The sequence below is a fragment of the Physeter macrocephalus genome, chromosome 2 (assembly GCF_002837175.3).
Source record: "Physeter macrocephalus isolate SW-GA chromosome 2, ASM283717v5, whole genome shotgun sequence".
NCBI lineage: Eukaryota > Metazoa > Chordata > Mammalia > Artiodactyla > Physeteridae > Physeter > Physeter macrocephalus.
In genome coordinates this window covers 42,328,035-42,349,507 of record NC_041215.1, presented here as the reverse complement: position 1 = coordinate 42,349,507, position 21,473 = coordinate 42,328,035, and the positions used below count along the sequence as shown (strand labels likewise).

The following is a 21,473-nucleotide window of genomic DNA, read 5'->3' as shown; positions in this document are numbered from 1 at the left end:
CTCCTGGATAAAGCTGCCCAGAGTGCATGTCGGGGGAAGGGGTGGGATGGCCTCAATCAGTTACACTTTAGAGTAAACCGAAATGCTCTCTTGAACCGGAAATTTACCATTGAAATCTTACTTTACTGTAAAAGGAAAGGCTTTATTTCCTTCTTTCCTTCCCACCTTCTTTCTTTCCTTCCTTCCTTCCTCTGTTCCTTCCTTCCTCACTTTCTTTCTTTCTTTTTCTTCATTCCCTATGGAATGTTAACCCATAAGTTAGCTCGTGAGAGAAGTACTGCCCTGGGGAAAGGCAGAGAGGCAGGGCGGGGCAGAATGGAGGGATCTGATCACACACAACAGTCTGCCTACACGAAGTGAGAGAGTGGCAGGGACATATATGCACTACCAAATGTAAAACAGATAGCTAGTGGGAAGCAGCCGCATAGCACAGGGAGATCAGCTCTGTGCTTTGTGACCACGAGTATGTATAACTGATTCACTTTGTTGTAACGGAGAAACTAACACACTATTGTAAAACAGTTATACTCCAATAAAGATGTTAAAAAAAAAAAAGACACTTTCTTGGAGTAACTTAACATCTTGAGGCCATTGTTTTCTTATGTGTGAAATGAGGCTCACCGCAGTTGCGGTGACAATAAGGTTTTATGGGAATCGACTGAAACAATTCGGACAAAGCTATGGACACCAGACCTGGCTTACAGAAAGGGCTTCATCAGTGCTAACCATGAGAATGGTGCTGACAGTGGTGGAAGCAGAGGCGGTGGTGGCAGTAGTGGTGATGATGATGGTGATGTGACGGTGGTAGGGTTGGTGGCGATAGTAATGGCAGTGGTGGAGGCTATGACATGGTAGTGGTGATGGTTGTGGTAGTGAGTTTGGTGACAGTGGTGGTACCAATGATGGTGATGGTAGTGGTGGCAGGCAGTAATGGCAGTGGGGGTGGCATGGCGGTGACAGCCTCTTCCATCCTGAGGTCGTGAAATAAGGTGTACGCTGGGAGCAGACACTAAGGAGTGCTGTGAAGGAAGGAGCCCTTTGTCACTCTGTGTTCCTCCCTTCCCTGTCTTGGAAAGCACTTGGAATGCTTTGGAACCCGTTGTACTTGCCCTGAGCCTTTACAAAGACCTAACCTATTGGGGGCAACTTTATTCTGCTCCAAATCTGGCCTCCACACAATCCCCAGGCTCTCATCCTAGGTTGAACCAAGCCTGGGGTCTGACATTTTTGACCCTCAGAGTAGTTTTTGCCAGAGCGTATGCCAGGAGGCATTTACCATCTGAAAATGTTTGACAGTGACCGGTGTCCCATAGACATTTATGGGCATGACAAATAAAAAAACATATTAAAAATTCAAGAGAATTCAGTTCTGTCTACAAGAGTTGTGTTTCTGAAATGGGTATATGTGAATCAGGGGTTGATGAGCTGAATGACATTTTTAATGTCTTGGGGACCTCACACTCATGAGGTGAATAATGAACCTCCTGGGTGATGAAACCAGATATCTGTTTCCTCAGAGGAGTTGTTTAAAAGTCAAGTTATGTCTGGGATTTTGTCTCCTGAAACCTTACAGAGATCAAGTGCAATTAAATCATCACTAATGAAAGAAGATGTAAATATTTAATTTTTTTCCTAAAGGCTGGAATTTTGGGACCCCATTTAAAATTAGAAGAATCTTTGCAAACCCTACTGTCGGACACCGAGTAGGTGGGCAATGAAGTCTTGCTGAAGGAAAAAGCTGAAACCTTATTAGCATCCTTGTTGTTATGAATAATCTCATTGTGGATCAATCTGAAACAACTTTCACCCTGGTTTCTTGGGCCAGAGTGTGGATCCTGATTCATCAGGAACAATGTAATCAAGTGCACCCTGAATCTACTGTCTTTCTACCTCAGGTAGATTTTCCCCCGTAAGGATCTTAACTCTAACTCTGACTACAATCATTATTAGCAAGTGAAAATGAAAAAATTTCTCAAATCCCAGTCCTTTGTAATCATTAGTTAATCACCAACCCAGGCGTGTTGATTCTGCTTTTCTATTTCTTCACTGCATAAGGAGGTCAAGGTTTTTGAAGTGTGTCTATTAATATTTAACAAGAAAAGGCAGGTTTGAAAAGAGATATCAGTTCTTCCAAAGGGGCTTCATCTTCCAAAATAAAAACTAGGACTGGCTTATTCTTTTCATTTTTTTTAATTGGGAAGTTTGAAAAAATGGTGAGAAAAGATCGGAGAATGATGTTTTGAAATAATATTTTACCTACTAAGAAACGATTTGAAGACAAAGGAAATTCTGCTAGAAGTATTGAACTCTATGAACAGCAAGGACTATCTGCTATCCACTAATGTCACTTTAATACTCTGATCATATAGACTGGAAATAAGGCAAGAGAGAGAGAGAGAAGGAACCCAGCACCATTTAGATGTATTTTTATTTATCTCCCTCCTCCCAGTTTGAAAACACAAACTGTTTTCTGCGAATTCTTTCATCACTGACTTGCCTGCAGTCCAACGGAAACTTCCAGTGCATAGCAGATCACATTGCTTGACCTGCTGTGAGGAAGCCCTCAGTGGGTTTACATGCGTGTGGAGAGTTGGGGAGCGGGCTGGTGTCTAGCAGAGGGAAGCAGGGACATCCCCCCCCCCATGATGTGCTCCTGGGCAGCTCTTGGAAGGTAGGTGTGGGTGTAGAGCTATGGAGGGGCCACCAGAGCCCCACGAAGCTCTGGGATTCTAGGCTCATTTCTGAGTCTCAGGGGCCTCATTTGTCCAGCAGGGCTAATGATAGAAATCTTATCTGAAACTCACAAGATTTTATGTGAATCAAATTACGTGTATATATTGCTCTCTGGAAGTGTAAGAGTATTATGATTATTATTACTACCATCAGCAGCAGCAGCATCATCAAGGATATCCGTTATCGAAACAAAAACAGACTCACAGACATAGAGAACAGGCTTGTGGTTGCCAAGGTGGGGGGGGAGGTAGGGAAGGGAAGGATTGGGAGTATGGGATTAGCAGAGGCAAACTATTATATATAGGGTGGATAAACCACAAGGTCCTACTGTATAGCACAGGGAACTATATTCAATATCCGGTGACAAACCATAATGGAAAAGAATATGAAAAAGAATATATATATATTATATATATATACTCAGTTGTATACGTATAACTGAGTCACTTTGCTGTACAGAAGAAATTAACACAACATTGTAAATCAACTATACTTCAATAAAATTTTTTTTAAAAAGTATATCAGTTATCTGCTTGCAGGCTGTGAGACTGCTTGATAAAAACCTGGTTTATGGGTACAAAATTCCCCTCCCCTCTTTTCAGAAATAATTAGAAGATAGGAGGGCATAACTAGAAGGTAGGAGGGCATAACTAGAAGATAGGAAGGCATAACTGGAAGATAGGAAGGTATAACTAGAAGATAGGAAGGCATAACTAGAAGATAGGAAGGCATAACTAGAAGATAGGAAGGCGTAACTAGAAGATAAGAAAGCATAACATAAAGAGCCAGCAGAACTTGTGCATAGGGAATCTCCAGGGCACACAGCTGTGGCTATAGCCTCCCCATGCTCTGCATCCTTGAGCTTCTGGAGCAGTTTTGTTTTTTGTTTTTTGTTTTTTTTGGAGCAGTTTTAACAATGCCTTCAGGGCCCTGCATTAGGTGGGGCAGCTAGAAATTGTCAGCTCTTGGTGACCAGTTCTCAGCTCAAAGTGGAGGCAGGCTTGGGAGGTAGGGTTATAGCACAGGATACTAGGTAGAATGTTTTGGGTATTCATCACTAACATTGTGAAGGTGTGTCTACACTTTAAAAAAATATGATGAGGATGACAGCATTCAGAACAGCAAGTTCCCATGTAGGCACTTAGGCTCCTTTTGAAGGGGTTAGTTTGATAGGGTTAGTTCTTACCATGAAATATAATAGGAAAACCTTTCAAAGATGGTTTAGCATCACTTGTATTTTCTGATCTACAATGTCCCCTGTCCATCTTACCTAAAATACCAGTGGACAAAGAAACACTTAAGATGACCATTCTTCCAAGAGACAAGTATGAGAAGAAAATCGTTTCATCTACTTGCACAATGAAACAGTGAACCACATTTTAATTAGAGTTTGGGTTCATTCATTTTTCCTCACTTGGGATAAAAAAGATGAAACACTATGAGTAGTGTATAAGTACTAGAGAAGGCTGAAGATTGGGTAAAATCTGATACTTAGCCGAACAAAACTTTTTAAAATTTCTTTAAAAACAAAACAAAACAAACAAAAACAAAACAATTTTAAATTTCTTTCATTTTCCCCACCTTCCTGTTTTAGTATTCATTTAAAAGTTCTTAATGACAAAAGGAAATTTCCATCTTTTGAGAAACACAGAGAAGAGTCTTGAGAGACATTCACTGTGCAAACGTTTCATGTCATTTCCTCTAGTTTTTTTTTTTTTTATGTTCCTACTCTGTACTTCATAACAAGGATTTACATCTTAAAGAACATCAAAAAGGAATGGTTTCAGAGTGTCTTAAAATAGACTAAAAAAAAATTCCACAGAGCTATCATTTGGTGCTTCTGAAACTTGTTTTAAACATTTTAGAAAGGAGATATGTTTTAGAAGTCATGAGAACCTATCACATTCTGTTTTTTAATAGTCTCTTACTTGAAACTGTAATTGTCACCTATCTCCCCAGCAGCTGAATATGTGACTTAAATGGAAGTAAACCTGCTTGACTTATATTGTCCAGAAGTTTTAAACAGTGCTTCATTTGAGGGGAAAAGGGATTTTGCGAGAACACTTACTTCTTTTTATCAATTTTCTTTCAAAATAAATATGAAGTCATTTTAAAAAACTAGGAAATCAGAATAACTTAATAACTACCAAATAACTTAAAATCACTCCTAAAGCAGAGAAACTTAACATCTAATTCCCAAAAGAAGACATCATTCTATAGTAGAGGCATTGAGAAATGCTGGAGAAGTTCTAGAAATAATTCAACAAATTAATCACCATTACCTTCTTTAGATCTGGCCATTCTTTTGGTAGAATATGACTGTGGATGTCAATTTTCATCTCCACGGGATCAGAGCAGACGCATGTAAAGAAAGAAATTTTGATATGAAGAGGTCTTCATGAAAACCATGGAGTTAATTGATTTACTTTGTCCTTAATGCTGCCTTCAGGCACCACTCAATATGCCTGCTCAGCCAGTAGAGATCCATTGGGGCTGCCTTCTTAAAGTCCACAGTTCTGTTTATCTGTCGACTTGGCTTTGGGTCAACAACTCTTTGGTAATCAGGACTCTGGGCACAAAATTAAAAAAAAAAAAAAAACTGTACTAAACCCCGTGAGGTCAAATGTACTGCAGGCTGCTTTTGAGTTACAGCAGGTCAAAAATGGACTAATCTTTGTTTATCTTTTATCAAGATATACATAGTTAAAAATCAAATATCAGAAGAATTTTAAAGAAAATAATAGATCCCTGACTCATCTGTTCTTATTCTTGGTTTCATTTCCCAGAAGAAACCAACTGTAATGCTTTTGGTTTTTGTACGGTAGTTACCTCTAGGTCTTTAAACAATACTTAGCAATTGGCTTGTTCATGAAAATCTAGCATGTTGAAACGTGTGGAGGAAGTTTCATCTTGACTTTTAAATCATAGAAAGAACCCATACTTGGTATATGTTATTTCCTCCATTGCCTTTTCTTTCATTTGTTCATTCATGCATTTGACAAACTTTTATTGAGAACTACTATGTGCTGAGAATATAAGGTTGAATGAGAGATAAAATGATACGTACATTGTTATAGGTATTTGTACAGAGTGTAAGCGTAGGGAGAAGTAGAGGGTCGTCAGAGCAGTTTGGGGAGGGCTTCCACTGGAGCATAAAGGGAGGCTTATGGTCATGCTTCCAAAGAGAGCCTGGAGCAAAGCAGCCCTTTATTGTTCTGTGTTTGTCCTTTCCTATTCCTGGAAAGCTTAAAATGTTCAGGGGACCTAAGGACCCTGGCAAAACCTTGAACCTGCTTTGGAATGCTTCCATCAGCTCAGTCTCCATAATGAAGGGACTAGGTAGTTTAAAAAAAACAGCCTTCCTACTAGGCTATTCAACTAGAATCTGGATAAATTTTAACAAACATTCTTCTCAACTAGATTCTGGATAAATTGTAACAAACATATGTTTAAATGCTTGCTCAGCTTGAAAGAAAATACAGGAAATCCTCAAGATCATTTTTGTAAAAAGTTTAATGAGCTTAAGCAAATGAATGAGCCTTAAAATAACATGGAGGCACATGCCAGTACTCAGAGTAAGTGTAAGCAGTTTTAAAGCACTTTCTATGGGCTAGGCACTGTTTCAAGCGTTTTACTCAATTCATTTATTCTTGATAATATTCTCATAAGAGGAACTATTACCAATATTCATTTGATAGGAGAGGAAACTGAAGCACAGAGAAGTTAGGTAACTTGTCCATAGTCACACAATAGTGAATGTGTAAGTAAATAAGCCAGAATTTGAACCCAGATAATGTGGATTCAGAACCCTGGAGCTTTGAAAATTAATATCCTAGAGGGAAGTGGGAGATCATACCATAGGCTTGTATGAAGTTGAGACTCCTTCATTAATGAATTGGAAGAGACACTTGCATGGAGATGCAAGGGAATTGAGCGTATATAAGAGTATATAAGGATGTCACAGAGTACGAAGGGTAGATTAAGAAAGTCTAAAAGGAGTCTAATTGGAGTGCTAAAAGAGGAGAGAGAAGTTGGAGGAGAGATATTCCAAGAGATAATAGCTAGGAATCAAAACCTATATCTAGAAGGATTAAGAAAAAGAACTCCCTTTCTAGAAACTTTCCAGTAAAACTACAGAACACCAATAATAAAGATCCTATAGGGCTTCCCTGGTGGCGCAGTGGTTGAGTCCACCTGCCGATGCAGGGGACACGGGTTCATTCCGTGGTCTGGGAAGATCCCACATGCCGTGGAGCGGCTGGGCCCGTGAGCCATGGCCGCTGAGCCTGCGCGTCCGGAGCCTGTGCTCCGCAACGGGAGAGGCCACAACAGTGGAGGCCCACGTAGCGCAAAAAAAAAAAAAAAAAGAAAAATTGTAAAAAAAAAAAAGATCCTATAAACTGCTAGAGAGAAAAAGAGAATGCCTTCAAATCTCAGCAATTAGACTGATAGCCAACTTCTCACAGCAATGATGGTAGCCATAGGACAATAGAATAATATGTTCAAAAAGCTAGTAGTCAACCTGGAACTGTATACCTTGTAAACTTTTATTTTAACAGTGAAGAAGAAGTAAAGAAATTTTCAGATAAAAACTGACTTTCCTACCAACAGAACTCACTTAAGGAATTTCTAATGATATACTCCAGAAAGGAGGAAAAATGGCCCCAGGAAAAAATTGTCTGAAATGTAAAATGAGTGGGGAGTAAAGAAAGTGGTAATCTTATAAATACATTTAAATAATATTTTTAATAATAATAATAATAGTGATGATGATGATCATGATGCCTATTTTACAGAGTTAAGGCACTAGCAAAAGGTTGTCCAGCTATATTCTTTTTTTTAAAATGAATTTATTTATTTATTTATTTATTTTTGTCTGAGCTGGGTCTTTGTTGCTGTGCGTGGGCTTTCTTTAGTTGCAGTGAGCGGGGGCTACTCTTTGTTGCGGTACACCAAGGGCTTCTCATTGCTGTGGCTTCTCTTGTTGCAGAGCACAGGCTCTAGGCACCGCAGGCTTCAGTAGTTGTGGCACGTGGGCTTCAGTAGTTGTGGCTCACAGGCTCTAAAGCACAGGCTCAGTAGTTGTGGCGCACGGGCTTAGTTGCTCCGCGGCACGTGGGATCGTCCCAGACCAGGGCTCAAACCCGTGTCCCCGGCATTGGCAGGCGGATTCTTAACCACTGTGCTGCCAGGAAAGCCCTGTCCAGCTATATTCTTGGTTTTTCTCTCCATAGCATGCCCTCTTAACAGTGAATCTCCTAATTTTAACATCTTTTGCAATCTTGATAAGCTGAGAATTTCCTAAATCATCAAGTCCTGGTTCCTTTTCTCTTACCAGTTTTTCGATCTTTTTCCTCTTGCATTTGACTCTAAACAGCAAGAAATAGCCAGGATGAACCTTTAACATCTTCCTTAGAAATCTCCTCAGCTAAATATCCAATTTCATCATTTATAAGCTCTGATTTCCACACAACTGCAGGACATACAATTGAGCTACATTTTCCATCCCTGTATAACAAGGATCCCCTTTCCTCCACGTTCTAGAATGTCCCTCATTTCCTTCTGAGCCCTCACCATTAGTGCCTTTAACATCCATATTTCTACCAATGATCTATTTATGATGATTTAGGTATTCTCTAAGACAATATAGGCTTTCTCTACCATGCTCCTTAATTCCTCTGAGCTTTCACTGGCAGAATCTTTAACATCTATATTTCAACTGACTGCCTGTCCAAGGAAATCTAGGATTTTCCTATCATGCACCTCAAAGTTCTTCTAACCTCTGCCCAATGCCCAATTCCAAAGCCACTTTCATATTTTTATGTGTTTCTTACAGTAGCACCCCACTTTCAGATGCCAAAATCTGCACTAGTTTCCAATTGCTGCTGTCACAAATCTTAGTGGTTTAAGCCAACACAAATTTATTCACTTATAGTTCTGGAAGTCAGAAGTCTAAAATGGTTCAGCAGGGCTGTGTTCCTAAGGAAGGCTCTAGAACAGAATTGGTTTCCTTGCCTTTTCTAGCTTCTAGATACTGTGTGCATCCTTGGCTCATGACCCCATCCTCCATCTTCAAAGCCAGCAGTTAGCATCTCATAGTACTTTTCTCTGCTTCTGCCATCACATCACCTTTTTTTGACTCTAACCCTCCCCATCTCCCTCTTCTAAGGACTCATGTAATCACAATGGGACCACCCAGATGACCCAGGATAATTTCCCCATCCCAGGAGCTTTAATATAATCACATTTTCAAAGTGCTTTTTTCCATGTAAGGTGGCATTTTCACAGGTTCTGGGGGTCTTCGAGTAGGGACATTATTCAGCCTACCACAATTAGGCATGCTAAAAATTTCCAAAGTAACTACTAAAAGATTACATATAGAGTATGTAACTTCCAATCCAGTTAAGTGGAAGATGGGATAAAGAAAAAAAATATCAATTCAGGGACTACCTTGGTGGTGCAGTGGTTAAGAATCTGCCTGCCAATGCAGGGGGCATGGGTTCGATCCCTGGTCCGGGAAGATCCCACATGCCGCGGAGCAACTAAGCCCACAAGCCACAACTATTGAGCCTGTGCACCACAACTCTGAAGCCCGTGTGCCCTAGAGCCTGCATGGTGCAACTACTGAGCCCGTGCACTGCAACTACTGAAGCCTGCACGCCTAGAACCCATGCTCCGTAACACAAGAAGCCACCGCAACGAGAAGCCCACGCACCACAACAGAGAGTAGCCCCCGCTTGCCACAACTAGAGAAAGCCCGCGCACACCAACGAAGACCCAATGCAGCAAAAAAATACCAAAAAAAAAAAAAAAATCAATTCAGAGGAAGGCAATAAAGGAAAAAAGAAACAGAAAAGATAGGCAAATAGCACAAAATGAAATGGCAGAAATAACAACATCCAACCATGTGTTGTTTATAGGAAATGTGTTTAAACTATAAGTATACAGAAAGTTTGAAAGTAAAAAGGTAAGAGGAATTAAAAGAAGAAAATCCTAACCGAAGAAAGACTATGATAGCTGTTTATCATGAACAGGGTAATTCAGATAAAAGAGACTATAAAACAAAAAGCATTATTAGAGCAAAAGAGGATCACTATATAATAATAAAAATAAAATAAAACTGACTACAAAGCCATAGTAATTCTAAATTGGTATAACAAATGGCCTCAAAATATAAAATGCACACACACACATACATATTTGACAAATCTTTCAACATAGGTCTCTCAATTATTGATAGGTCAGTCAAATAAAAATTATCTTCAGGGAGCTCCAGAGGAGGGCCCCAGTACTAGGGAACCACCAGAGAATGTCAAAACCATTCCACAAGAGAAAGAGATCCTTTTAAGCCCCAGCCTGCCCACAGAGCTGTAAGCCATTTTACTACCTGGTCGGTCAGGTAACAATTTGCCTATAACCCTAACATTTAATCTCTCTCCTTGCTTTGACTCTGCCAATCAAAGAGATCAATCTTAAGGAGAAGCAGAAATGCCAGTTGGGGAAGGAGAAGAAAGGACCATGTGCCCACCTTTAGGAAGAGAAATCGTACCTTTCAGTGAGGATTGAAGAGATTATTAATGTATTGTACTAGACATTTTCACTTTTTTACCTATGGATGGGTTTGCAATTTAAAGTGACTTTAGGAAGTTTTATTACCTAGAAGGGAGTGGAAATGTCATGGAGACTCTCTAGGTTTTCATCCAGAGGAAACAGAAAGACTACCTTCACCAAGCAGCATTGAAAGGAAAGTAGGAGCACATGGAACTATATCCAATGAGTCCTGTGTCTTCAGTGTACGTGTAACAGAAGAAGAGAACAATGCTTTTACTTCTGCTTATAAAGACAGGCAAACTTTTTGGCTAAATGTGCAGGAGGTCACAGTGTCCTCATGAGCAAAAGATAATACTCTTTCAGTTCCTACCATAGCACTAAGGAAAGTGACAGCAAAAAGGAAAATTGTATAAGATCTCATCGCCACATTTAAGAAAATGAGTTATAAATCAGATGAGCTTTATACTGGCATTCCTTTGTGGAAAAAGGCAAAAGATCAGTAGTTGTATTAAATTAAATTATTAAATTTATTAATAAATTTAAATTATTAAATTATTCAGTAGTTGTATAAAAAGAAAATATGGTTTAGACCAAGCCCGAGTTGCTCCTTTCTCCTGGCCCCAATCTGATGGCTATGAATTAGCTCAAATACCAAGGTTCAGCTCCTGACTCTACTATTAGTTGGATGGCATTGGGAAAGTTACTTAGTCTCTCTGTAAAATAGGGATGATAATAGAACTGATTTCATAGAGTTGTTCTACATATTAACTTGATAATATAAAACTATCAGCAATGAATTAGATGATGACACATAATCCAGTTATTTCTTAGTCAGCCATATGCAGACTTGCAGGAAGTCTGATGGTGTATTATATAAGAACCCTGGGTTTATGTGATGCAGGACTGTGTGGTTGGGACATCCGCTCTGCAGTGGTCACCATGATTGTGTTTCTTCTTGTCCAGGCCTGTGAGCCACTTGAAGGTAGGCAGCTCCACTGGTAGAAAGGACCTCTCCTGGAGGCTCCCTTTCCAAATTGGAATTCTTCTTTCCTCCAGTACCTGCTCCTCTTCTTGTGTTTTCTCTATCAGTGAATGATACTCTATCCAAACCAAACTTCTCCCTCTCTGCCTCTCTCCTTCCTTTCCTCACAATCAATAAAGCATTAGGTTTTTAAAATTCTAACCCGATTGCGTCTCCCAACCCAGTTCCCTCCTCTCTAGTCTCACTTTTAGGCCCTCATCGTGTCTCTCCAGGGTTGTTTAATCGCCCGCTAATGGTCTCTGACTCCAGTCTTGGCCCACTGTAATCCATCCCCAGGACTCTTGTCCACTGTGACCGCTCTAAAATACAAAATGATCACATCTCCTTCCAGCTTAATGCTTTTCATGGTTTCTCACTGCTAAGTACAAGCATGCATGGTAAACAAGGCCCCATATGTCCTTTTCTACCTCTTCTGTCCCTGTGCTCTGTGCCCCAGCCACACGGAATGCTTTATTCCTCCCCAAAGGGAATGCATTTCCCTTTTTGTCTCTATTTATAGCTTCTTTGACCTCTAAGGTCTGGAATGACCTTTCCCTGTCCTTCCTTCTAACAAATGTACACCTATCCATCACTGAACATTTTTGGCTTAAACATCACTCTTCTATAAGCCTCTCCTGACTACTCCCATCCCCAAATGGTAAAGGGGAACTACCCACTCCTGGAAGGCTTAGTTGAAGGAATGAGTGAGTAGGAATGACCCTGATAAAGCTGTGAATGATTTCAAGTTCATCTTCAAAGATAACAGAATCCCTTTCTGCTATCTTTTACCCAGCCTCTAGCTTTTGGCACCCCGAGACCTCTTAACCTATTTTTCTTCCTTATCAATACTTGCTATTTGAAGAGGAGCTAGTTTTAGTCTTTTGCACTTGAGTTTGAATTTGTCTACATTGGGGAACTGTTGAATTAATGAATTTTTGAGAAAATACCATAGGGCCAGGAACCATGTTTGTCTTGTCTGTTAAAACCCCAGTGAAAAGCAAAAGAGTAGGTACTTGTGATGATTAATTTTATGTATCAAGTTGGCCACAGTGCCCAGATATTTGGTTGAACACTATTTTAGATGTTTATTTAAAAGTTTTTTAAGTTTTTTTGGATGGAATTAACATTTGAATCAATAGTCTTTGAGTAAAGCAGGTCACCCTCTGTAATGTGGGTGGACACTTCTAACCATTTGCAGGCCTTAATATAAAAAGAGTGATGGCCCTGGATGAGAAAGAAATTCCACCAGCGGATGGCCTTCAAACTTGAAGGCCATCCTGAAGCACCAACTCTTCCCTGGGTCTCTAACCTGTTGTCCTACCTTGCAGATTTTGGATTTGCCAGCCTCCACAATCACGTGAACTAATTCCTTAAAACTATAAATGTTTCATAAGTATTTCATGAACTAATTCATCAATTAGTAAATACACATGAATGGGTGGATAAAATGTATTTTTCTGGAACATTTCTATCTAAGCCTCACGTGGAATTGTTATGTAAAGGGTTTCAGCTTTTATTCAATATCATGCAGCAACAGGTGTCATTCCCAGTATTTCTGTGAAGTCTCTGGCACTTTTTATATTTGGAAAATTAGGTGTTCAAGGGTAAAAACAGAAGCCAGCTCTTGGATTTTGAGGTTTCTTTCAAATTGAAGTATAGTTGATTTACAATGTTGTGTTAATTTCTGCTGTACAACAAAGTGATTCAGTTTTATATATGTGTATATAATTATATACACATTCTTTTTTTAAATATTCTTTTCCATTATGGTAGGTAGGCAAGCCAGTCATGAGGGGGCCTTGGGGTGAGGGATGAGTTAGCAGGCACCTGTGTGTGTTGATGATGGAAGGAAGACGTTTCAATATACACCAACATGGACAGTGACTCAAACCAGATACCACTGAAACCGAGTTCCCCTGCTGAGTTTATGATTAACCTGTCTATCCAAAACTTTATTCCCCTGCTTGTCCTGCCCCTGTTCCCCTCAGGACTGAAGAGTATCAAAGAAAAGAGGAGACTGAAACCGAGTAGGACCCTCTGGTCTGCTCTCAGTTACAAAAGCCCCTTGGTGTCCCCTTTTTCTTGTTTGTAGAAAAAGACTTTAGTTTCCTAGGCCTTCCCTGAGTTCCAAAGAGCAGACTCAAGCAGTTACTAGTTAGGGAAGTGAGGGAAGGCAGAAACAAAGGTAAGGCAGTCAAGCAAGAAAAGTAATGATAGAATAAACAATAGTTCATCAATAAAACCGAGTCCTAGTTCCTTCTCAAGGGATATACATAACAATTTGATGTATATCTTGAGTTGTTCTACAGGAACTATGACCCCCACCCAAGTGGTGGATGGTGATTACATGCTGACCACAAGCACATAGAACCCATACTGGTTGGAACCAGAAAGTTGATGATTAAAACATCACCCTGTTACCTCACCACCAACCAATCAGAAGAAAGTCAACTCTTGCCCCTAATTTTGCCTTTAAAAACTCTTTCCTGAAAGCCATCAGGGAGTTAAGGTCTTTTGAGCATTAGCTGCCCATTCTCCTTGCTTGGTTCCCTGCAGTAAATGCTGTACTTTCCTTTACCACAACCCAGTGTCTGTAGATTGGCTTTGCTGCATGGCAGGTGAGCAGACCCAAGTTCAGTTTGGTAATACCACCTCTGCCTGATAATGCCTTGGGCTCCACAAGAGAGTAAGGAGGGTCTGGGGTAATGGTTTAGATCACAGACTATAGCATAAATTTACAGACTTTATTTCCCTGAGCAAATTACTTAATTCTCTATGTACTCATCTCCCCATATGTAAAATAGGGGAATAATAAAACCTACCTTGGGAGAATTCCCTGGCGGTTCAGTGGTTAGGACTCTGCACTTTCATTCACGGGGTCTGGGTTCGATCCCTGCTTGGGGAACTAAGAACCCACTGCCTGGGCTTGGCCATAAAACAAACAAACAAACAAACAAAAACCCCAAAACCTACCTTGGTCTGTTTTAAGGATCAAATGAGATAAGACATGGAAGGCATATAAAATTATGTCTAGCATAATGTAAGCAGTATATAAGGGTTAGTCATTGTTTTTCATATTATTGTCAACACATAAGCCCTCCAGAATTCAGACAAAACCTCAAGGAAAATGTGTGGGTAAGGGAAAACCTGAAATAACTGTGATTAAGTTTCTGCCATCTGATGACATAAGGATTTGTATCAACAGTGGAGAGAGATTATAGAAAAGTAGAGAAACTTACATTTTGCATGCATTTATACAATGGCACACTGGAAATTTTTGCAAGCTCCACTTGGAATTCCAGGTGTTATTATATGGGCAGGGAAGTTTTTGGGTGGAAGTTGGGGTTGATAATTCCACGATATATAGGCCATATTATCAATGGATGTGAGCCACCTGAGTAAGCCTGGAGCAGTGGAGGGTTAGCTCAGGGGGGGACAGGAAGTGATGAAGACCAGAGTACAGGTAGAGAGTTAGCTTTGGAGAGGAGTGATCACCTGTCTTTTTGAGGGTGAAGGGAGAGATGAAGTGATACAAGGAGCCATGATGTGTCAGACGAAACCTCAACCATCAAGGGCTAATCTCTATGGTCTTTCTGAGGTGGGAAGTGAGGTCATCTACTGAGTCAGTGTTAGAAGTTTAAAAAGAAAAGGAAGAAAGGAAAGAAAGGAACAGCTTTAAAATGGCATTTGAGTTGCTTGCTAGGTGATGAACAGCAACATCAGGGCTACAGTGTAGTTGGACTTTAAGAATGTTTAATGGAAAACCACTTGAAAACACACAAAGGAATTTTTAGTCTAGGAGAAACTGCAGCTATAAATGCACACAGTGGTTCTATTAGAGTAGTGAGAGTCTGAATTATTTTTTTAATCTCTTTATTTTCAAAATATTTCCTAATGAAGTTACAATACTCTGATCATTGGAAATGTTTCTAAAAATATATTTTAAAGGAATTTATGATGTGTCGCATTGTCAGTGTTCTCAAAAGTCACCATACCTAATGTCATTTTTAACCGTGAATCACAGTGGTTTGTCTTCTCTAAGCAGTTTTTTTTTTGGCTGTGCCTTGCAGCATGCAGGATTTTCGTTCCCCGACCAGGGGTTGAACCCATGCCCCCTGCAGTGAGTCCTAACCACTGGACCACCAGGAAATTCTTCTAAGCAGTTTTATCAACTCTCATCTCACTCTGATAACCTAGGCATGATTTAGCTTACCTATTTGACAATAATCCCACAGTGATGTATATTCTACTCCAGTTGCCCCTGAACTATTTTTTAAATCAACCGCAGAAACCAAGAATTAAGATTCAATTCAGGATCTCTTCTTATTACATTAGCTTTTGCCAGATCAGAGTAACCTAATAAGATTCTACATTCATAGAGAGCTATGCCTAGTGGAACTCAGGAAAAATGATTGGCTCACACTAAATTAGATTTATGAGTGTCAACCTAAAAACTAGTGGTACACTTGAATTTTATTCATATTTTTTTCTCTGTGACTTTGAATCATAGATCAGCTCTCCTCTCTAAGTCTCTTCATTCACAATTGCCATAATTGATGCCTAATTCGGAAATGAGGTGGTAGGCATTTACGTAATGGGGGATTATGTGTTATTCACTCATAATGGCAATGTTAGGGCTGTCAATCGTTGCACACTTTTACAGTGCTATGGAGGGGAGAAGCGGAAATGAATGAATGTGAAATCCATCACCTGAAGTGCGTTTAGAAAAGAATGAATTCCACTCTAGACTTACTCAGAGCTCTGATGATAGAAAATAATAACTTTTATGCCGTGGGGTTGAGGATGGATTGGGAAAGGCTAGAGACTCTCAGTCTTAACCCCCAAGTGGTGATCACTAGGGGAACGTTAAAAATATTGATCTACCTCCCCACAACCCTTGCCCTTGTCCCTGCTTACGCTTCCAGGGAAGCCTAATTAAATTTGAATTTATAAACAATGAATAATATTTTTATTATAAGTATTTCTCAAATATTGCATGGGGCATACTTATACTAAAAAATTCATTATTTATCTGAAATTCAAATTTAACTATGCATCCTGTATTTTTTACTTGCTGAATCTGGCATACACACACCCTCCCTCCCCCATCCCCAAACCAGATTCAGAATTAGAAGGTCTGGTATTTTTAAAAAGTTCCTCAGGTGATCTTAATGTGCACCAAGATTCAGAAACACTGTGCTAAACCTTAAAATGTTCAAGCTGCAAAGCTCTGGAAGCTGAGGTTGGCAGAAGGCAAACTAAAACAGGAAAGAAGAGAATAGGAAATGATTGTTAAGACAGGTCAGTAGAACCCATCACTTCTTTGAAGTCTTCTATTTTGTCGTCCTATGTTCCATATTTGTTATAATTTATTGAGGAGAACATTTACACTGCATCTATAGCCTCTCTGAACTACCATAACCTTGACTGATGCTGAGTGAGCAGTTCTTGGTGGTATGCAGGGAGGTGTAGCCATGCTCTGTGTCAGTGACCCTTTCTGCCCCACTCCAAACTATGTCCCCTGGTGACAGGGCTGACTGAACCTGAGGGAGACACACAGCCCAAGACAATCAGTTTATGGTCTGGACAGTGGCCTATGAGGTACTGCGGTACAAGAGTTCTGCCCAGTAGGGTGATGATGATTGAACTAGACCAGCCAGATTCTCTCTGTGTGCATTTTATTTCTGGATACAGAGCACCAGATGTTTGATAGTGGAAGCAGAATCAATTGGGATAGGTTAGGTCAGTGGTGCTCAAACTTCAGTGAGCATTAGAATAATTTGCAGGACTTATTAAAACACAGATTGCTGGTCCTCACTTCAGAGTTTCTGATTCAGTAGGTCTGGGCTGGAACCCAAGAATTTGCATTTCTAACAAATTTCTAGGTGATACTGCTGATTTTAATTCCGGGAACACACTCTGAGAATTACTGGGTTAGCTTCTGCTGCAGTAACAAACAAGCCCCAGATCTCAGTGGTTGAAGGAAACAAAGGTTTATTTCTTGTTTGGGCCACGTGTTTGTTGTGGGTTGTCTGGGTGCTCAGCTTCCAATGTCAATGTCAGCTTCTTCACTCCGAGACCCAGACTGATGGAGCAGCCACTGTCTGGAACATCCTGGCCACCACAGCAGAAGACATAGGGAGTGCGTGGTGAAGCACACCTGGGCTCTTAAAGTTTCCCCTGGAAGTGACATGTGTCACTTCTACTCAGTTGCACTGACCAAAGAAAATCATATGGCCCCACATAACTTCTAGTGGAGCAGGTAAACACAATCTTATTTGTTTAGAAAGAGAGAGAACTAGAAGCTTTGCAAACTGCTCTAGTGATCAACCAGCAGCTGGAATTTAAAAAGACACAGAAAGAGACCAGCACAGAGAGGGCATGAGACCACTGGAGCCAGGGATTGAGGAAAACCCTGGCTGGTTGGATGGTAGTGGCAGGGGTGATTAGAGACAAGGCATGGATATACAGAGTTATATAATGGTTGACGGCAGTTGTTGAAGCTGCTTTTGATCCTGAACCACCTCTAAAGCTGTTGCATTATGTTCTGATCACCATGGATGTGTTAATATAGGTGTTCATACATCCCTGTGAGATTCTCAAATCCTTATTCCCACATACACCTGTAAGCTTGTAAAGCCTTCTCCCATGGGATCTCATCACATAACCAAGTCACCACCAACAAAGTGTGTCCCAGCAATTAAATTAATTTCAAGGTAATTTGGGTCTCCAACTTGTAGATCTCAAACACCATGAAGTGGACATACAGACCAAAATAAAACATCTTACAATTTTTTTAAAATTTTCATTTTTTATGGGAGCATAGTTGATTAACAATGTTGTGTTAATTTCAGGTGTACAGCAGAGTGATTCAGTTATACATATACATGTATCTATTCTTTTTCAAATTCTTTTCCCATTTAGGTATTGCAGAGTATTGAACAGAGTTCCCTGTGCTATACAGTAGGTCCTTGCTGGTTATCTGTTTTAAATATTGCGGTGTGTACATGTCAATCCCAAACTCCCAATTAAATTTTTAAAGTACAGTTTTCCCACATAAAGCCCCAATTCTGCCCCAGCCCTAGCCTTTGGATTTCTAGTTTTTCTCCTTCTTTTCCTTTTCTCCCAGTTCTGCACTTCAAAATCCCCAAAATCTGATTTAGCAATACAGGGGTGGGGACCAGCATAAGCAGCCCCAGCGGGACTCGTGTGTGGTGGTTGGAGGGGGGAACGTTTAGAGATCCACTTAGGGTAATAGTCTGACCCATCACAACCTTGGGACAAACCCCCATTACTTTAGGAACCTGAGGGACATTCGGTTCCTTTTACTTAACAGAGTCCAAACAACTTGGGCATGGACTTTCATACCAGGAGTAAATGATTTCTAAGGTGAAAAATGTGTGTGCGGGGCTTAAATGTTCTTACAACATTAACAACCAAAAAGAAAGTGGTAAATTTTCATCATTGCTCAACTGCTCATCTTTTGAATTCGAGCTTAGTCATGTCCAAAACATCCCCACTGTGCTGGAATTTGTGGTCTACTTAGTTGCTTTCCCCCACTGTTTGCTTGTCTAACACATGGGTTTACCATGGACCCTGTGATTCTTTCTCCTTACTGCTCTCTTCTGTTCAGTAAGTGACTGATTGGGCTTGAGTTCTGAATTTTGTCCATGTCCTAGGATCGCTTCTGTGAACACTTCTAGGGGCAGGCAATAGTTCTTTTGGGCTTGAGAAAGAGGGTCCCTTCTCTGGGCTCCATGCTTTAGTGGACTTTGGCTCCTGCCTCTCCTCTGGCCTCAGCCCTCCCCACAGGGTGAGGACTCCCAGAGACGAATGGACAATGCCCACCTGTAGGCCTCCTTCTCACCACTTAGACATGGCCCTGGAGTTCCCAAGGGCTCTGAGCCTGCTTCTAGGGTCTGGGTGGGTCTTGTCCTCAGTCTTGAGTAGCCCAGAATGTGTCACCACATGCATGCCCCAGGCCCAAAATATGGCCAAGGGATGGCTATTTGGAGGTGTGTAAATGGAGCTTGGATATGTGGCCTGGGAGTTTGAGGCCCTGAGGGGACCTAGAAGTAAGAAGAGAAAGAGAATGGTTCATGGACCGAGGACCAGAGCTCTCTGCAATATCACGATCGGGCACAGAAGTTCTAAACACCCAAGAATTTTTTTTTTTTTTGAAGATGTTGGGGGTAGGAGTTTTTATTAATTAATTTATTTATTTTTGCTGTGTTGGGTCTTCGCTTCTGTGCGAGGGCCCTCTCCAGTTGTGGCAAGCGGGGGCCACTCCTCATCGCAGCGCACGGGCCTCTCACTATCGCGGCCTCTCTTGTTGCGGAGCGCAGGCTCCAGACACGCAGGCTCAGCAGGTGTGGCTCACGGGCCCAGCTGCTCCGCGGCATGTGGGATCCTCCCAGACCAGGGCTCAAACCCGTGTCCCCTGCATTAGCAGGCAGACCCTCAACCACTGCGCCACCAGGGAAGCCCAGCACCCAAGAATTTTAACTTCAAACTTGGCCTTCCACATGGTTCTGAGGGAGTATTCGTAAAGGTAGGTTGGATAGAATAGATTCTACCTGACAACTTCTTAGGTTGGCTTGTACTTATAAATATTCATAATTGTGGTACATAGGTCTCCACTTATATCCTCGCCACAGACCCTGTAAATGTTAGACACAGATCTGGAGGGTATGTGGAGAAATCAAGAGGCTAGGACTCAGATCTTGGCCTGGGACAGGAAGGAAGAACCTGTTGATATAATTCCATGGAGCAAACACTGATGAGACTGCTTTGACTTCTAATTTTACAGATTTAAAAAACAGTGAGGGAGATTGGTTCAAGATGGCAGAATAGAAGGACGTGCTCTCACTTCCTCTTGCGAGAACACTGGAATCACAACTAACTGCTGAAAAATCATCTACGGGAAGACACTGGAACTCACCAAAAAAGATACCCCACATCCAAAGAGAAAGGAGAAGCCTCATTAAGACTGTAGGAGGGACGCAATCACAATAGAATCAAATCCCATAACTGCTGGGTGGGTGACGCACAAACTGGAGAACACTTATGCCACAGAAGTCCATCCACTGGAGTGAAGGTTCTGAGCCCCACGTCAGGCTTCTGAACCTGGGGGTCCGGCAATGGGAGGAGGAATTCCTAGAGAATCAGACTTTGAAATCTAGTGGGATTTGACTACAGGAGTGGGGGAAACAAAGACTCCACTCTTGGAGGCACACACAAAGTAGTGTGCTCATCGGGACCCAAGGGAAGGAGCAGTGACCCCCTAGGAGACTGAACCAGACCTACCTGCTACTGTTGGAGAGTCTCCTGCAGAGGCAGGGGGTGGCTCTGTCTCACCTTGAGGACAAGGACACTGGCAGCAGAAGTTCTGGGAAGTACTCCTTGGCTTGAGCCCTCCCAGAGTCCACCATTAGCCCCACCAAAGAGCCTGGGTTGGCTCCAGTGTTGGGTACCTCAGGCCAAACAACCAACAGGGAGGGAACCCAGCCCCACCCATCAGCAGTCAAGTGGATTAAAGTTTTACTGAGCTCTGCTCACCAGAGCAACAGCCAGCTCTACACACCAACAGTCCCTCCCATCAGGAAACTTGCACAACCTCGTAGATAGCCTCATCCACCAGAGGGCAGACAGAAGCAAGAAGAACTACAGTCCTGAAGCCTGTGGAACAAAAACCACATTCACAGAAAGGTAGACAAGATGAAAAGGCAGAGGGCTATGTACCAGATGAAGGAACAAGATAAAACCCCAGAAAAACAAATAAATGAAATGGAGATAGGCAACCTTCCAGAGAAAGAATTCAGAATAATGACAGTGAAGATGATCCAGGACCTCGGAAAAACAATGGAGGCAAAGATGGAAAAGATGCAAGAAATGTTTAACAAAGACCTAGAAGAATTAAAGAACAAACAAACAGAGATGAGCAATACAATAACTGAAATGAAAACTACACTAGAAGGAATCAATAGCTGAATAACTGAGGCAGAAGAACGGATAAGTGACCTGGAAGACAGAAAGATGGAATTCACTGCTACAGAACAGAATAAAGAAAAAAGAATGAAAACAAATGAAGACAGCCTAAGAGACCTCTGGGACAACATTAAACGCAACAACATTCACATTATAGGGGTCCCAGAAGGAGAAGAGAGAG

General features: G+C 41.2%; 1 protein-coding gene and 1 long non-coding RNA gene across 3 annotated transcripts in view; one reads left to right on the top strand and one right to left on the bottom strand.

Moving 5' to 3' along the window:
- ACMSD (aminocarboxymuconate semialdehyde decarboxylase) overlaps positions 1–5,203 on the bottom strand; it is a 69,438-nt gene extending 64,235 nt beyond the window's left edge. The window contains exon 1 of one of the 2 annotated variants that reach the window (XM_007116527.2): positions 5,016–5,203. In XM_007116527.2, coding sequence (XP_007116589.1) covers positions 5,016–5,072 — 57 coding nt within the window. In that variant the 5' untranslated portion in view covers positions 5,073–5,203. The remainder of the gene's footprint in view (positions 1–5,015) is intronic. The other variant, XM_024122343.1, reaches the window with a different exon arrangement.
- LOC114483981 (uncharacterized) overlaps positions 1–21,473 on the top strand; it is a 93,963-nt gene that overhangs the window by 65,148 nt on the left and 7,342 nt on the right. The gene's annotated exons all lie outside the window — the stretch shown is intronic.